The 18,929-nt window shown below is 39.8% G+C and overlaps 1 protein-coding gene across 1 annotated transcript; it reads left to right on the top strand.

Moving 5' to 3' along the window:
• Positions 1–2,144: 2,144 nt before the first annotated feature.
• On the top strand, positions 2,145–2,996 carry LOC121761784 (GRB10-interacting GYF protein 2-like). The gene is made up of 3 exons (XM_042157451.1): positions 2,145–2,439; positions 2,505–2,794; positions 2,905–2,996. The coding sequence occupies exons 1-3, from the start codon at positions 2,386–2,388 to the stop codon at positions 2,936–2,938; spliced, it is 378 nt and encodes a 125-aa protein (XP_042013385.1). The 5' UTR covers positions 2,145–2,385; the 3' UTR covers positions 2,939–2,996.
• Positions 2,997–18,929: the final 15,933 nt, after the last annotated feature.

Here is an 18,929-nt window from a genome sequence, read left to right as displayed (position 1 = left end):
TTAAGTAACATAAAGTCACTTAATTTAAACACATTAAAGATGTATTAATCTTCCAATGTGGGATAATTAACACTAGTTAATTATTCCCTAAGCACATGCTCCAAGCTTTAATTAAAAGCTAATTATGCCCAACTTTAATCCACTATTTCTCACTCACCGGAAATCGGATTTGAGAAAGTGAATATACTACATTTATCTACGTAAAATGTAGATCGACGCTATATCATTTAATTTCACAAAATTAAATGTCTCGTCACATTTATTCTTTGGTCAAAACCATTGACCGGGCATATTTAATCCATGATTTTTTACATGATTGACAACAACTTAAGACTAAGGTTGCAACTGAGAATTAGGTGCTAGTAGACATTGCCCGATCAGAAGTGCAGTGTCTTGTAGTACATGGAATGGAGCTTCATCACCGATTAGCAGTCCTCACAAACCCGACAAACTGTGGACAAAAAGATACTAATGTTTATCAAAGTAGAGATGCTGCATGTGTTCTAGGTGCAAGCAAAGAAACAATACCGCTCCTGTCATTGATGGTGCTAATATCTTCTTCAAGTTCATCTTATTGAAAACTGACCCCAATCTTTGCTTTATCTTTGATAGAGTCCATAAATTATTAATTGGTCCATTTATAAAATAAAGAAAAACAAATTCCTTTATAAAACTATGTTGAAAATAAGATATTTGTCCAATCGATTATCCTAATTAATAACTATTAACATTAAATAAAACAATTCCCGATAGAGATAAACCTAATCCTACTAGTATTAGATGATAAATCCTAGTCTTATATATAGGGAGAAGGAGTTGTAGGATATATAGAGGAGGAGATCAGGTGTTCCGGTATTTCCAAACCGCTATACGCCACCGCCGCCGTCCCGTAAACCTCTGCACTGTAAATTAACAATATTTTGTTGATTCTCATTCATATGGAGTATATAACAACGACAGTGTTTCTTATTGTTTGTAATTGTATGTTTAATTTTGAAGTCGCATATAAATTTGAAGGTGATTGGAATATTGCTTGTATGTATAATCAATGATTTTAATGTGTTTGGTTGATACAGAATATGAGGGGTGATTGTGATGTCTCTATGCTTATTAGCAAATTTGAGGAAGAGGATTTGTTGGTCCTAAGCGATGATAAACAAACTGAAACTGAAACTGAAACTGAAGCTGAAGCGTGTGTGGGTGTGGGGGATTTGAATGACATAACCACTCAAAACGATTTGAGTCAAGAGGAAAGTCTTGAGGTGAATGTGGAGGGAGAGGGAGAGGGAAAGGGGGGTGCTAATGCTATAACCACTCAAAATGACATTGATTGGAACAATGAGTTCCCTCCCCTTGTTACTCCAAATACTATCAAAGTTCTCGATCCAAGCAAGCACTCCAACTTGGGTGGATGCACTAAAAAAACCACGTGTGAAGAAATTCCACATATCCACCAAGGTAAATGGAGACAAATCTAATGTCAATGGCGAGCAATATTGTGATTCTGATGAGCATGAGCTTGCCTCCAGCTTCTTTTCATTCAACATTCCAAATTTTCATGACAAATTTCTCAAGGAACAAATCAGTCTTGCAGATTTACGGGTGAGTTTCCTTCAGCATTTGAGTTTGGCATAACTAACAAAATAACTAGTACTCCACTAAATAATTTCTACTCTTAGATTGAAGAGAATGGTCATGAACATGGAAGCGAGTTGAAGTACGAAGAAATAGATTCTCATCTGTCTATGATTGTGGACCGCCAAGTATTTCTTTCTCTTTGCACTTGTTATGCAATACTACGTAGTAGTCGTATGTTAAGGATATCGATCCTCAACGTCGAATTTTCCACACAATCAAGAAACGGTTGTCGTCGTTGTCGAGCGCCCAACGTGTTTGGGTCGGCGACTTGAACGGCAAAAGGGGCGGCTAGCGCGAGATTTACTCGTCGGCAGCCTCAGGAGAGATTTCTTGTTTGCTAAGCAAGTGAGCCAAATAATGATATTTCGATTGATTGACTAATTATTATGGAAGACTCCACACATATTTATAATATGTGTGGATACAAAAAAGATATGCTAAATCCCTATAATATCTAAACAAAATAATAATAATAGAATATCATAGTAGTAGTAGTATTAATTTTTTTTACATTTGGGCTTATTGTACAAGAGATGTTCCCGGAGGAGTATTTTGAAGGTATGATCTCCTCAGTTGTTCTAGGAAAGCTATATATAGTTTCATTTAAGTTTGTTTCGATTTGGTATATGGTGTCTGCAGACTCCAAACAAAACCCTCAAAGCTAGTGGCTTCAAAGTTGCAGTAGTAACACCAAAGCACAGTAATGGTGATTTGAAAGAAGATGTTAGTAATGACAAGGTAGAAGAAATGGAGAGAAAAGAGCAGAAAGTTGAAATGGGGGAAGAAGAAAAAAGAGAGAAGGTGAGAAACTACACCATTTTGATTCGATTATTCATTCCTAATTACTTGTATTCGAATAATTGCAGAAGAGGCAGAAAAGATTAAGATTGAGGGAAAGAAAGAGGGCTGCTGCAACAGTTGCAAGGGATGGTTTTTCACTCAACACTGCTAATCAAGAGTTCAACAAAGAGGACCAAGATGAAATGAAGAAGATAGAAACAGCCGAGAACCAGAGTCAACCTTCTTCTTCAATCAAGCTTGTGGAAGATCAAGATGAAATAGAAACACCTGAGTACCAAAGCGAACCTACTTCTTCGCTCAACATGCAGCAACAATTGCCATGCTCAAGCTCAAAGAAGCATCAAAGAGAGAAAAGGTGAGAAACTAAACTACACATTACCATGTATTAGTATTAGTATCAGTATAATATTATTGTAAACATATAGTACTATGATCTTTAAGCTGAAATGATTATTGTGTGTGCAGAGAAGGAACAAGAAGAAGGCAAAGGCAAAGGTAAAGGCAAAGACAGAAACTCCGAGAGACAAGAAGATGAAGTGGATTTTCATCACCCTAATAACTTTTATAACTCTTATGTTATGTCGCATAAATATTCTTTACTAGATTTGGTATATACTGTTGGTTAGTGTTACTAGTTAGTATCGCTCAGTATGTAGACTCCTTAGAAAGAATTAGTAGTAGTAGTAGTATTTTTTGGATATGATATTAATTTCCTTAATGTTGGCATTTCTATTCTAGTACAAACATAGAATAAAGCGACAAACACGGGAGGTGCTTGAATAATAGCTCCCTCAACTGTGTCGCAAACGAAAATGAAAAAGGAAGAATCTCTCGGCACATTTATTGAATGGGAAATAAGAACAATAACAGAAATATAAATCCTCCGCAGAGGCCTACGACTACCGCCTGATCTGCCAAAACGATGCCCTACCCTATCTCCTTAAACAAATTTTATTAAATAGACTACTGATGGAGAAATTTTCTCAACTGAAAACAACTCTAATTATTTTAAATAACTAAAAGATATGGAAAATAAATAAAAGGATATCCATAGCTTCGTCGTGGGCTTTCACGTACAAATAGGCCATTTTTTTAGTCCGTTCCATAGAAATGGTTCATATCTATTTATGATAATCTTTTTTTCTTTATCTTTTACTTTTTTGTTTATGGATCCCACCATCCATTACACAATTTCAATTAGTTTTTCTCCTTCTTTCTTACTTTACTAATTACGTATTAAAAATTATATCAATTCCATTTAATCTATTTTTTTGGAACAAAGGAAATATATTTATATATCTACATGGTGTGGTGAAATGGAAAAAGTGAGTAATGATGAAGAGCACAAATAAAGAAAACTAAGTGAAGAGAGATTTGTCTTTTAGATATGAGATGGCCCATCTCATTTAATTATGGTCAGTGGCGGATCTAGGGGGGGCAGGAGGGGGCGGTCGCCCCCTCCGTGCGACTATTTTTTCCTTATCGGGATGTAAATTTACCATGTCCGCCCCCTCCGTTTGCCTCCGGCGTCGCCCTGAACAATAAAAAAAATAGCCTTGTCCGCACTAAACGAAGCTAATACTATATATTCCGCCCCCTCCATTTCCGGATCCTGGATCCGCCACTGATTATGGTAAGTTGTTTCATTACCTTATTCAACAACGCAATTTTGCTAATTTATTGGAGTATTTACAACTCATTCATCACACGTGCCTCACAGGTAAAACTTCGAAACATCCACAGCTTATACAGTCATAAGGATAAGGGTGTGAAGACCCAAAAGAGTTATTTTTATCTGTCACGTTACAAGTGTTTGAAAGAAAGATGCAACGAGTGCTAGGCTTCATCAAACAGGGATGTATGATGGAGTACGTACTAAACAAGCCCAACAGCAGTAAAGCCCATCAGCCTAAAGCCCAAGAAAGAGTATCAGTTCGGCATGACTAAAGAGTATCAGCCCGGCATGACTAAAGAGTTCAGTTCGGCACAACCAAAGAGTTCGGCCCCAGCCTACAGCTCGGTAAAAGCCAACCAATCAAACTCTGCTCTCAGGTCGGCATCAAGCTCTACTCTCAGATCGGCAAAAGCTGCTCGGCAATAATTCAGCAGTTCGGTCTCAGTATTCGACCGAACTAGGAGATAGTGGACTCATGCAGGATTTCCACCTCCACTACACCCACGATCTATTTAGTGGTGTCAAGCAGTCATTAACTCATGCAGGATAGTGGACCCATGCAAGATCGCCACGATCTCCACGACATCCACTACCTAGTAAATGGCTGCATGCCACGATCTTGGTCCTTTGTATAAATAGAACCTAGATCAGATAGATAGGGTTAGACTCTCTCGCTTTCTAGAGATCAAATACAAAATAGCAAGTCTGTATTGTAAGCTGTAGAAAACAGATCAAGCAATACAACTCTGCCCTCTTTTCTTCCCGTGGACGTAGATTTACCTCAGTAAATCGAACCACGTAAAATCTCTGTGTCGTGATCTGCATCTTCCTGCATTCATCACCATCAGAAATTCGCCGATCCATCACTGGCGCCGTCTGTGGGAAACAGAGAACCAAATTTGTGATAAAGCGAATTTTTGACCCTTTTTCCACCCCAAAAAATGCATACCAGATCACACACTACCCGTAATACCGTTCGTGATAACCGTGAGAAAGCTAGTCCAGCTCGCAGGTCTGAAAAACGGCCTCGGGAGACATCTACCTCCGGTTCTCACGAAGAAGGAACAAGCCATTCCAGGAGTCATCGCACCGAGTCTTCCCAGCAGCCCAATTTAAATGAAGCTGTCAAGCTATTCTTGGCCGAGAAGCAGGAGGAGTTCTTAACCTTCCTGCAGAAGAGCCAACAGCCGGAGAAGACAACGGCGGATTCTCCCTCCTCATCCAGACATGAAAGTCACTACCGCAGTAGTGATGTGTCTTCCAGGAGAAAGAATCCTCAACCCCGACATGTTCCTGTTCCTCCTCGGTACCGGAACCACAGGAGAACTCCATCTCCTCCGTACCGAAGAGATGTCGGGTTCGCCATGTACGGAGCATTAAAGACTCCGTTCTCGGACGATATCACCCGAACTCCTTTGCCGCGGAACTACCGGACACCGTCAATGACTTATGACGGGCTAGTGGATCCTCATGACTTCTTGGGACGCTATCAGTATAATATGGCGAACCAGGGTCTCAATGAGGTCCATATGTGCAAGCTGTTCCCCGAGCTGCTCATCGGGAACGCCAGAAGGTGGTTCGACAGCCTTCCTCAAGGCAGCATTAGATCCTACCGAGATCTAATGGATGCTTTCCACAGGAGGTTCTTTCAGAAAGCGGAAGCCCGAATTACTTCGGCTCAGCTGCTTTCTATACGTCAAGGTCACGACGAAAAGATCAGCGACTTCCTGATGAGATTCCATAAGGAATGCCTACAAGTAGATAATCTCAATGATCTACTTGTCATTTCGGCATTCCAAAATGGAATCCTGCCCGGAGCTCTCTACAGAAAGCTCGTGGAATGCAGTCCGCAAACAGCTCAAGAAATGTGGGACATTGCGGACCAGTTCTCCCGTGCCGATGAGGCAGACCGTCGAAAACGGTCTTTAGACAGCTCATCTAGAGGAGACGAAAAGAAGCCCGATCATAGCGATCAGAGGCTTCCTCGCCGAACTCCTTTTGAAAGAATTCAAAGGGCACCGGTACAAGGCAGATTGGGGCCACGTCTCAATCCTGAGAAGCCGCCCGCTCAGTTCGTACCCTTAAACAAGTCAAGAGCGGAAATTTTCGAACTACATTCCGATATGTTCGAAAAACCAAGGCGGATGACGAAATCGGCCGCGCGCCGACCTCAGGATCAATATTGCTCCTTCCATCAAGACTACGGTCACGATACCGAGGAGTGCCGACACTTGGCTGCAGGTATTGATGCCCTTGTGAAAGCAGGGACGTTAAAAAAATACCAAAGCAAGCAGCCGAAAAGGAACAAAAAGCAGGGAGGTGCGAACTGCGCTCCTCAGGATCCGAAAAGGCAACGGGATCCCGAAGACGATAACGAGCCGCAATATGATGGAGTAATCCTAACTATTGACGCTCTCCCTGCCGAGAAGACTAAATCGTCTCTGAAGTCATAGAGCAGAAAAAGGCTTTTGACGAGCTCAAAAGTTATTTAGCCGAGCTTCCAATTCTCTCTGCTCCAACAGATGCCGAAGTGATTTTCTTATACTTAGCGGCATCCGATCAAACCATTAGCGCGGTGCTTGTACGAGAAGAAGGCCTAAAGCAGTTTCCCATCTACTTTACAAGCCGAGCATTAAGAGATCCAGAAACAAGGTATCCACCTCTGGAAAAAATTGCTCTGGCATTAGTAAATGCAGCAAGGAGACTGCGGCCATACTTCTATGCTCACAAGGTATGTGTCTTAACCGATCTGCCTCTTCGGCAAGTTTTGACCAAGCCAGAAGCATCAGGCAGAATCGCCAAATGGGCCATAGAGCTGGGAGAACACTCAATCGAGTACCTACCTCGAAAAGCCATCAAGGGACAAGCCTTGGCAGATTTTCTTGCAGAGGCCAAGTTCGATCAAGCAAACCCTGTCATTGCCGAACAGAAAAATTCTGCCAATGCCGAACTAGCACAGCCCTTGGAATCCGAAGAAGAGCCGCCGGACTGCTGGAGCGGATTCGTAGATGGAGCTTCAAACAAGATGGGAAGTGGAGCTGGTATTTTACTTGTTGCTCCCGACGGACACGAGGTAACCTACTCACTTCGGTTCCTATTCCCCACTACTAATAATGAAGCCGAGTACGAAGCCCTCCTGGCCGGACTCCAGTTAGCGCAAAGTCTGCTCATCAAATCTCTCAAAGTCCATTGTGATTCACAAGTCATAGTAAATCACATGTTGGGTACAAGTGAAGCTCGTGACGAGAGAATGAAGAAGTATTTGGACAAAGCGCAAAGCATCAGCCGAAGTTTCTCCTATTTTCGGATAATCCGCATTCCCAGAGCGGAAAATAGCCGAGCAGATACCTTAAGTGAGTTGGCCTCAGATCCGAGCTCAAAGGCGGAAGAATTAATGCATCGAAGCATTGATGAAGCCGAGGTACATTCAGTATCCAGCTCGCCGAACTGGATGACGCCGATCTTGCAGTATCTGGATCAAGGACAATTGCCCGAGGATAAGAGAGAAGCTCAGAAGATCACGTGCCGAGCACTTCGGTACGAACTTCATGAAGGAGTCCTCTTTAGAAAGTCTTACCTCCAGCCGTTATTGCGGTGCGTAGGACCAGAAGAGACGGACTACATCCTCAGAGAAGTTCATGAAGGATCGTGCGGCAGCCACATCGGAGCTAGAGCTTTAGCTAAAAAAGTTCTAAGATGGGGATATTATTGGCCAACCTTGGTACAAGAAGCAGTGCAGCTCGTCAAGACCTGCCCGAAGTGCCAAATCCATGCAAATATCCCAAGGATGCCGCAGACCGATCTATCCACTATGCAGAGCCCTTGGCCTTTCATGCAATGGGGCATAGACATAGTGGGACCACTTCCTCAAGCTCCTCGGCAAATGAAATTCCTAATCGTTGCCGTGGACTACTTTACGAAGTGGGTGGAAGCTGAACCATTAGCTACGATAACGAGCTCGAAGGCATTGGATTTCGTCTGGAAGAACATAGTGTGCCGATTTGGCATACCCCACATCCTCATCTCGGATAACGGGACTCAGTTCACCGACAAGACGTTCAAGAATTGGTGCCAAGAGCTGAATATTCAACAGCGGTTCACTTCGGTCTCTCATCCACAAGCAAACGGACAAACGGAGGTAACAAATCGTATCCTGGTGAAAGGGTTAAAAGCTCGGTTAGAACAAGCCAAAGGACAATGGGTAGAAAATCTCCCTCAAGTCCTATGGTCCTACCGAGCTACACCCACAACCTCCAACGGTGAAACTCCGTACAGTCTGGTGTACGGCACTGAAGCCGTGATTCCGGTGGAGATCGGCGTACCCAGTCCCCGAACTCTAAATTTCTCCTCAGAAATGAATGACGACGGACTGAGAGCCGAGCTAGATCTTGCCGAAGAAAGAAGAGAATTGGCATGCATAAAAGCAGCCAAGTACAAGGAGCAAGTAGCCCGGTATTACAACCAAAGGGTGAAGAAGCTGCAATTTCAAGTGGGAGATCTCGTCTTGAGAAACAACGAAGTAAGCCGAGCAGAAAAGCTGGGCAAGCTCGAACCCACATGGGAAGGTCCGTATCGGGTGTCAGAAGTCCTCGGCAAAGGGTCTTACAAATTGGCTCACATGTCAGGAGAACAGGTACCCCGAACATGGCACATTTCCAACCTCAAAAAGTTCCATTTGTAAGAGACAGTCCGGTCAGTCAGTCTTGAGTCCTGTTCAGTCAATGTGCTTTATTTGGTTTACTTGGTCTTTATTTGTCTCTGTGCGTTTTGTCTGTGTGTTTTGTCTGTCTCTGTGCGTGTCGTCTCTTACAAATGTTACTGAGGTATCTTGTTCTTCGAAGGCTGATCCCCTTCTTAGAACATATACAAGCCAACGATTGTGAGTCAAAGCTTCTACAGAAGATACAAGACCACAATTCAGCTTAAACAAGCAGTTCGTCTGAAACGAGCTGCAACAAGCCAACGATTGTGAGTCAAAGCTTCTACAGAAGATACAAGACCACAATTCAGCTTAAACAAGCAGTTCGTCTGAAACGAGCTGCAACAAGCCAACGATTGTGAGTCAAAGCTTCTAAAGAGGATACAAGACCACAATTCAGCTTAAACAAGCAGTTCGTCTGAAACGAACTGCAATAAGCCAACGATTGTGAAGTCCAAGCTTCTAAAGAGGATACAAGACCACAATTCGGCTTAAAAATCAAGCACTTCGTCTGAAACGAACTGCAACGAAAGTCCGATTCTCGCGATAAAACTTGCCTGAATTAGGACAAGGGAAAGTCCGATCCACGCGATAAAACTCGCCGAATTAGGACAAGGGAAAGTCCGATCCCCAAATTAGGACAACGGAAAGTCCGATCCGAGCGACCAAACTCGCCAAATTAGGACACAAGCTTAGTCCGGTCAAAGATGTTTATTTCATCAACCCAAAGACGAGTCCGGTCAAAGATGTTTATTTCATCAGACCAAAGACGAGTCCGGTCAAAGATGTTTATTTCATCAGACCAAAGACGAGTCCGGTCAAAGATGTTTATTTCATCAGACCAAAGACGAGTCCGGTCAAAGATGTTTTCAGACCAAAGACGAGTCCGGTCAAAGAAGAGTTCACTTCATAAGACCGAGGACAAACATCAACTTACCCCGTACCTTTATCCAGAATGCCGAAGTAATTCACTTCGCTTTCCGGGGGGGGGGTAGTGATGGAGTACGTACTAAACAAGCCCAACAGCAGTAAAGCCCATCAGCCTAAAGCCCAAGAAAGAGTATCAGTTCGGCATGACTAAAGAGTATCAGCCCGGCATGACTAAAGAGTTCAGTTCGGCACAACCAAAGAGTTCGGCCCCAGCCTACAGCTCGGTAAAAGCCAACCAATCAAACTCTGCTCTCAGGTCGGCATCAAGCTCTACTCTCAGATCGGCAAAAGCTGCTCGGCAATAATTCAGCAGTTCGGTCTCAGTATTCGACCGAACTAGGAGATAGTGGACTCATGCAGGATTTCCACCTCCACTACACCCACGATCTATTTAGTGGTGTCAAGCAGTCATTAACTCATGCAGGATAGTGGACCCATGCAAGATCGCCACGATCTCCACGACATCCACTACCTAGTAAATGGCTGCATGCCACGATCTTGGTCCTTTGTATAAATAGAACCTAGATCAGATAGATAGGGTTAGACTCTCTCGCTTTCTAGAGATCAAATACAAAATAGCAAGTCTGTATTGTAAGCTGTAGAAAACAGATCAAGCAATACAACTCTGCCCTCTTTTCTTCCCGTGGACGTAGATTTACCTCAGTAAATCGAACCACGTAAAATCTCTGTGTCGTGATCTGCATCTTCCTGCATTCATCACCATCAGAAATTCGCCGATCCATCAATGTACGCATCCCAAGAATATTGAGAAGTTGGTTCAACTCTTATTTTTCCGATCAGTTCCATTTGTGTGTAGGCATTGGTCTCGCATCGCATGCACATATACCATGATAAAAAAGATGAATTAAACAATATGCTTGATCATGCTCATGCAGAAGAAAAAGTTGATTCTAGCTTAGGAATCGCCCCATCTCAAAATGTGCCGCTTCAATTAAAAAAAACGACTTGAACAAATTATGAGAACAAATTAAGTAACGACACAACCACAGTTCATATACTCCCTCCGTCCTGGCTAAGATGACACATTTCTTAGTCGGAACGAGATTTTAGGAATGGTTTGTTAATGTGGTTAATTGGAGAGAGAAATAGTGAGTGTAAGTATTAAATTGAGTGAGAAAGAGGGCTGAATACTTATTTAATTGGAGAGAAAAAAAATGGTTGAGTGTATTAATTGAAGAGAAAGTTATCAAAAATAAAAATGTGTTGTTTGAGAACGGATGAAGTACTATAAAAATGGAAGTTATCTTTAGTCACATAGTTTTATAATTATAATTAATGCACAGTAATATTTAATTTTTAATTAAATGTAATTTAGAAGCTTATATTAAGTAATTTTTAAATTTGTAATTATTATTTTTATTTTATGAATACAAATTAAATAAAAATATGGAATTAGAGAATAATTAAAAAATACTCAAATGCTTTTATAACAATTGAAAAAGTGAATTATGAAAAGCTTTGATCAACGTAGTTAGAGGAAATTGCACCATATATACAAATGTTTCATTAGTGTTTCAAATTGATACAAAAAGTTTCAAGTTAACATATATCATACAAAATATTTTGTCATTGTTACAAACTAATACATTTTACTTATTTAATTAACAACGTTAACTATTATGTTTCATTCAAGTAAAATAACAAAAGAAATAGGGTTACCTTTAAGAAGATGAACCATCACTAAGTATACTTCCAAGAATTGTCCGCTCCAAAAAAAATCTTGAACTTCTTCAGGTAAGCTTCTTACTTTGATGCATAGAATTTTTCACTTTTGCTATATTGAAACATGGAAATTTACTTCTACATGTCGAGAACCTCTATTAAAATATAGGAATTTTTGTTTAAAATTCTCATCTTTTACACTTCTAGTCTGACATTTTTGCATGTGTTTTCAATCAAGTTAATTTAGTTCTTGGATGTAAATTTAGGAATATGAACTTTCAATTAGGAATTTTTTAGTTCTTGAATGGAAATTAAGAATAGGAACCTCAACGGTCTTTTACATTTTATGCTCAAGAAGATGAACTATCTCTTAGGAATATTTTTATTTAGTTTAGTTCTTGGATGGAAATTTTTAGTTCCCCTTTTTTATAAAATGAAATGTGTCTTTTTGAATTTATAGGTATAAGATGGATGAAGATTTAGCAGATTCTGATATTGATATTAATCTTGATGAGCTAGATGGTATTTTAACATTTGAAGACAGTGACAACGATTTACCAGATGATATCAATATCAATGATTTGAATGATGGTATGGATGCTATTTCTCTACATGTTGATCTAGGGAGAGATGACATAGGTAGTGAATATGATGGTATGGATGCTATTTCTCTATATGATGAATTTCTTGATAAAGAAGATGAGATTTGGGTAGAAGATGAAGCTCAAGAGAGTGTGTTTATGAAATGGAAACTATTCACTCTAGTGATAGTGATGAGGAAAGAAGGACAATGTGGCATATGTTCAATGCTGAGAGAGATATGAAGAATCCAAAGTTCCATCATGTGATGTTATTTACAAACAAGGAAGTGTTGAAGCAGGCTATTAAACAATATGGCATTGTAAACAAGTATAATGTTAAAGTTGTGAGGGATGAAAAAGATAGGATTAATGCTAAATGTTTGAACTGTGAAGTGTGGATGATTAGAGCATCTATTAACAAAAAAGAGAATACATTACATATAAAGAAGTTGAAAGACAATCACAGATGTGTTGCAGAGATTCCACAGAAATATATCACTCATAAATGGTTGAGTGGACAGAGAACACCTACGAGCAGATCCTAAATTGTCTTCTAAATCTATGGCCCTCAGCTGGAGGTGGACTTTAAAGCAAAAACATGTACATTAAAGCTTTGGAGAAAAAAAGCATGCTTTAGAGAAACTTAGGAGATCAGAGGCTGAACAGTATGACAAACTAAGGGATTATGCAGAGGAGTTGAAAAAACCTAACCCCAATAGTAGTGTCTTTATAGGGTCTGATCACCTTATTTTCTAAAACATGTATGTAAGTATTGATACTTGTAAAAGATGTTTCTTAGCTGGTTGTAGGCTTTTAGTAGGACTAGACGGTTGTTTTCTGAAAGGTAGATACAAGGCGCAACTCCTTGTAGCTGTAGGAATTGATCCAAATGACTGCATATTCCACATTGCATATGGGGTTGTGGATGTTGAAAGCAGAGAATCATGGATTTGGTTTGTGAGGCACTTGTCCATTGATTTGAATATTGAAAATTCAGGCTCTTGGACATTTATGAGTGATAAAGAAAAGGTACTTTTTAATTATTATGTTTTAGGGGTTGATTGTTGCTTTATACTAACTTAATTAATATATTATAATTCAGGGATTAATTGTTGCTTTAGATGAACTTATGTCACATGCAGAAAGGAGATTCTGTGTTAGACATCTTTGGAAGAATTTATGCAGGGCAACTACCATAAAAAATGGGCTAGAGCTGAAGGAATTGCTTTGGAATGCAGCAAAGGCAACATATCAAGCAGAATTTTCTAGAAGGATGGCTCTTATAAAGAAAGAAGATACCAAGGCATGGGAATGGCTTTTTAATAAGTGTCACGACCGCATTTTAATAAGGATAGCGAAAGCAGGTAAACCGCGACTAATGAGAGAGAATAAAGAAACGGGGAAAGAAAAGGGGAAGAACTTGAGAATTTTTGCACAAAGGCCAAGTCGATTCTTATTACGGAATAGAAGTCAAGCATGCCATTACATGGTCTTAGAAATATAATAAACATCACATCAAGGAAACAGAGTTCGATAGTGAAATTCTATGATTTCTCGCTTCACAAAAGAGCAGCGGAATAAGTCCTTGCTAAATGACTTCGTGTATTAAGACACGAATCGTGGGAAGATCCACTTGATTATTTAATAACATCAACTCCGATCATTACTCCATCCTCTTGACGTTTAACCTGCACATTTATAAAATACATGCAGGGCTGAGTACATGAGTACTCAGTGGATACATGCCGAAAATCAAAACATACATTATATAGTTGTCATCCATTGTATCCCGAGCATACTAAATTCTTTTGTGATCTTAAAAGTCCGACTGCAGTCTAAGTTCTTCAAAACTTTCGCCAAATCTGAGAAAACGTGTACCGCGAAGGTGGCCACCTTCAACGGACACCATGGCCGGCCAACCTTGGATGACTCATAGCACATGTCCACGTTATTCCGAACAGGATTTGCGGTCCTATTGGGAACCGAATTCGTTAAACTGGATTTGGCATCGCCAAAACCCACAGGCATCTAGCCCCTAACAGATAGGCCTCAACACAAACATTTTATGGCATGACAACAACTTGAAAATAATCACTGCTCCATTTTGAGAAAAAAGATTTTTCATAATTTCACAAGTAATATTAAAAGAAAGCACACCTGATATGCTTAATTCTCAACTCAATTACTCGCTTTGTCCTCACTTGCCCTTGAGCAATTTACCATTTGAAAATAAATAGTGTAGCACACTAATTAGTACTTGAACTATTTCTCTTGAGAAAATAATGCATGCATCGTATTGGATAGCACCTATATCTTAGTCTCGTCTTATAGGATTTTCTTAATCCTATCTCGGCTTCACTACTCTGTAGAGTTTATTTATTCGCTTTACTAACTTCGGAGAAATTCTATTTTCTCTAAAATAAATATTTTGGCACTTATTTAATATAATATGGATTCTTGGAAAATCCCTTCTTAAATCCTTTCCTTCGGATTTTTCTTAAGGCCGCTCATGGCGAAAATCCGGTCGGCTTCCGCATCTCCCACTTCATCACTTTCCATCTTCGGGAATTAATTAATCAAGCTCCAACTCGATTCTTAAATTAATTTCAATCCAACAATATTTAAAATCTCGGCCCAACAATTAATCTCTTTTCCCACCAATTAAATAGTAATATCCCGTCACTCCATTTAACTCATTTAGGCCTAAGCTAAATTAAATTGTAGTCCATTTACAATTAATTAAGTCCATCCAAGCTTAAATAATTCTCGGCCCACTTTCTTTACTAAATTACCATTTCCTTACTTCTCCAATATATTCTTTATTCCATCTCTCAAATAAAGAATGATACTTGGCCCAACCATTTAATTGAGGCCGTCCACTTTACTCCAATTATTAAATGGGACCTAGCCCAACAATTAAAACTTCTTGGCCCAAACTAAAGTAGTGATCAGCCACTACTATCAATTTAATTAGGGGCCCAAACCAATTAATTAAAATTGAAGTAAACCCAATCATATACTCCCCATCAGTCTCTTCTCCCTTTTCAGTACTTTCTCCAAATTTCCAAATTAGAGATTCTCAAATTGAACGAGAACAGTGGCGGTTCCGATCTACTCCCATCTCTCTCACACTCTCATCTCCGGCGCCAGTGATCTCGTCGTCCTCTGCGTCGCCGTCTCTGCCTCCTTTCTCCACCGTTTCCTCTTCACTCCACTTCTCCAATTTCCCCTAAATTTCCAAATCCCTAAATTGAAAGACATAGCAGCAGCGGCACTCTCCCCTTCTCACCGGCGAAATCGTCGTCGCCCTTGCGCTGCCGGTACGTTGCTGCTCCAGCAACGCCTCTCACCGGCGATTCACGCCGTCTCCCTCCGTCCAGCGCTGGTGCGCACTCCGCCGTTTTGTCGGCCCACGAATGGAGGTGTCGCCTCCTCAGTGAACCTCCGTCACCAATGGTTGCCGTATTTTCCTCCGGCCACACATTTCGAGCTCCGCCGCCACCACTGTCATGACGACAACCTTATCGCCGGACAGTCCATTGCCCGACAGCCTCTCTCTCCTAAGCTAAGTCCCTTCCCCCACTTCCCCTTTACTTGTTCTGTTAAGTTTTAAGTTCTTTTGTGGCAGTAGTCCATTTGGGGAGGAACACATGATGCCTTATTGCATATGAATTTTTCTATGGTGGTTTGAGTCCTTACTTATTGTTGGGTTCCTACTATTTGATTCAAGCAGCCTATTTTGCCATGTAACAAGCTTTGTTCTTAATCACTGAGTCATTCTTATTGTTGCTATGAGATGAGATTCCTACGGAAAATTCTAAGTTCTTGGCTACTACTTGTGGTTGTTCTACACATGATGCAAAATGAGGTGTTGAGGTAATTACCTCACTTGGTGAATCCTTGGTTCCTTGGCTGCCACACCCCTGTCTCTTGCTACAGCCTCTCCTCGTTGAATTTCTTATGTTTGTGAATTCTTGGGCTGTCAAAGTGGTGGAGGAAAAAAAGGGTGGGGAGGCAGCTTATATAGGCATCAACCTTGGTCTCTTGTGTTTGAAACTTGGGGGCAAAGCCTCCTATTTTGGGGCCGCCAACTTATCTCTACTATGTGTTAATCTAATTGTTGTTGCCTTTTTGGTGAAACTTTGGGGAAATAGATTCCCTCTCTTGGCTGGCTCCTTGAGCCTTGATAAATGAGAACTCTACTCTTCTATTTTGGGCTTGTGGTTGAGCCTCCCTACTTGTGGCAGTTTTGGTTGGGTTCCCAGATGATGAAAGTTGATATGGAATACTGCAGCCCCTTGGCTGCTCTATTTCACCTACTTCCTTAGCTCTCTTGTTTGGGCTTGCTTCCCATTCCCCTTTTACTTATGAGATTCCATTCTAACCTCTTTTGTGCAACATTGCAGGTTTCCTTGGTGTCTAAGGCTGTCCAAATTTTGGAGTCTTATGAAGAGGAATCTTTCGAAAAGATGGAGAAGAGAAGAAGATTTGCTCACATGACTATCTTGTCTTACTTTCCTCTTTGGCTAATCTCTTCTTCTAGGTAGAGGTGGACAAAGTTGTACTCCCATTTTCATGTAATACTAGGCATTGGAGTCCTAAAGTATAAGTGTAGTATATGTGTGTGTTGTCTATTTCACATATGTAAGCATGTACTATTTGTATCTCCATCATTCTTGTATTTTTATACCTCGAAGTGAAATCCCATTTTCTAATAAAAGTATCTCTTTTACTTTTATTCTTGAAGTAATAATTCCTTACACTTTATTTTCTAATAAAAATACTTAGATTATTCCAAAGTCGAAAATACAACGAGGATTCTACGATTACACGGCTTCTTAGTAGGAAATTTAATTAAGCTAATAAATCTGATTTGTCTTGAAAGAAAGGAACGAAATTCCGGGGCGTCACATTAAGCCTCCTCAAAATTGGTCTAAATCACACTTCAGAGATTTTTCCAAATGTGACATTCTCCTAAACAATCATAGTGAGAGTTTTAACATGTACTTATTTTTTCTTTACAATAGTACTAATATATACTGAAATTAGCCTCATTGGTTATAAAACTGAAAGTTACTTTTGTTTATATTTCTAGCTATATTTTAGAAGCAAGAGATCAACCAATTCTTACTATGTTAGAAGAGATGAGAATGAAGTTAATGAAAAGAATGTGTATGAAAGGGAAGGTGGCTGAAAAGTACATTGGATCCATTTGTCCCAAGATTGTCAAGAAGCTTGGGAAGTATATGGGATTGTCTTCTAATTGTTGGGCAACAGAAGCCGGTGCTAGAAAATATAGTGTTGATGTCGGGGAAAAGATATATGTGGTTGATCTGGAGGCTTGGACATGTAGTTGTCGCCAATGGCAGCTTTCTGGGATTCCTTGCCAGCATACCATTCCTTGTATTTTACAAGAAATGAGAAATCCAGAGGAATTTGTGCATGGATATTACACCATAAATAGATTCAAGGCTGCATATGAATATGACATAAATCCTCTTAGAGATATAGATGATTATGAACCTTCAGGTTATCTCCCGGTGCAACCACCCCCAGTGAATCCTAAGAAAGGAAGAATGCAAAAGCGCAGGAGAAAAACAATAGATGAGCCGATATGCAAGGTAGCTAAAGATGGAACAAAAATTGTGGCCAATACATGTCAAATAAAGGGGAATTGTTCTAAGTGTGGAGGCCAAGGACATAACAAAAGGACTTGTGGCAGGCAAATTTCTGATGGAGGTGCTAGAGAAGAACATAGAGAAGAAAGTGTAAGCACTCTTGTGAGAAGAAGCAAACTAACAATGTGAAGAAGGATGACTAGCATTTCACAAGAGCCTCAAAACATAACAAGTTAGCTTCCCAATGTTGAGAATTGAGAGGATACTTGTCTCTTTCTTTAATGTGGATGTCTTGCCTACTTTTGTTCCTTTTGAATGATCTCAATGACATATGTCTTCATCTTAGTTTTCACTTGACTATTTTTGCATATGTTTTTGGACAAATATCTTCATCTTAATTTTGAATTGGCCACTTTTGTAGGCTTAAAATCTAAGTGTAGTTACTTAAATTTCACTTCTTGTTTGCTTTTTAGTTGCTATATACTTTATAAGTTTTGATTGCTATTGACTGTGATTTAGTTTAGAAAATATGTCTTGGTTGTTTTAATTGCTTATGCAGCTAAAAACATGGAGGTGGAGGAACTACAGAGGAGCTTCATTGAGAACACAAGTTGTCTATTTTGCTTATTCTTAGATGATCAGTTTCGTCAGCTTTAAATGCTTCATATGAAGCAAATCCTGATTTTGTGTTTAATTTTTTTCCTGTTAATCAGTTGTTTGATGCCCATATTCATAAGTTTAAAGGCATCAGTTCTAGTAATAGTGAATAAAGTATTTGAGATGCTTGCAGCAAGTGAAGCAATAGTACTTGTTGTCAAAACCAAGCTTGAGGTGCTGGCTGCAGTGATTGGAGCAATAAATTGTAGCAGCAGATGTGTATTTTGTCACGAGTTTAAGGTTGTGAGAATATTATTAAGATAATGAGTGATGTTTTGGTGTGAGAATTTATGTTTGGTTGAAAAAATTGTGGCCGTATTTGAATTTTATTTTTATGTTTATCTTTAAAGAAGGGATTCAAAGTATTTCTAATGAAGAATTTAAATTGAAGATATAAACATAATAGTTAACGGTTTTAATTAAATAAAGAAAATATATTAATTTATAATAGTAATAAAATATTTTATATGATATATATTAACTTCAAACTTTTTGTATCAATTTGAAAGGCTAATGAAACATTTTTCTCCAATTTCCCCCGTAGTTACGTATGCGAAGAGAAGCATGGTAGAAAGAGGGACGACAAAGGTAAACGTGTAAGAAAGAAAGAAACAAAATGTGCTCAAGTAAATAAAATATAGAGAGAA

This window comes from Salvia splendens, chromosome 13 (assembly GCF_004379255.2).
Source record: "Salvia splendens isolate huo1 chromosome 13, SspV2, whole genome shotgun sequence".
In the NCBI taxonomy this organism is placed as follows: Eukaryota; Viridiplantae; Streptophyta; class Magnoliopsida; order Lamiales; family Lamiaceae; genus Salvia; species Salvia splendens.
Note: the sequence above shows the minus strand (reverse complement) of the source record. Positions and strands in the feature narration are given on the sequence as shown.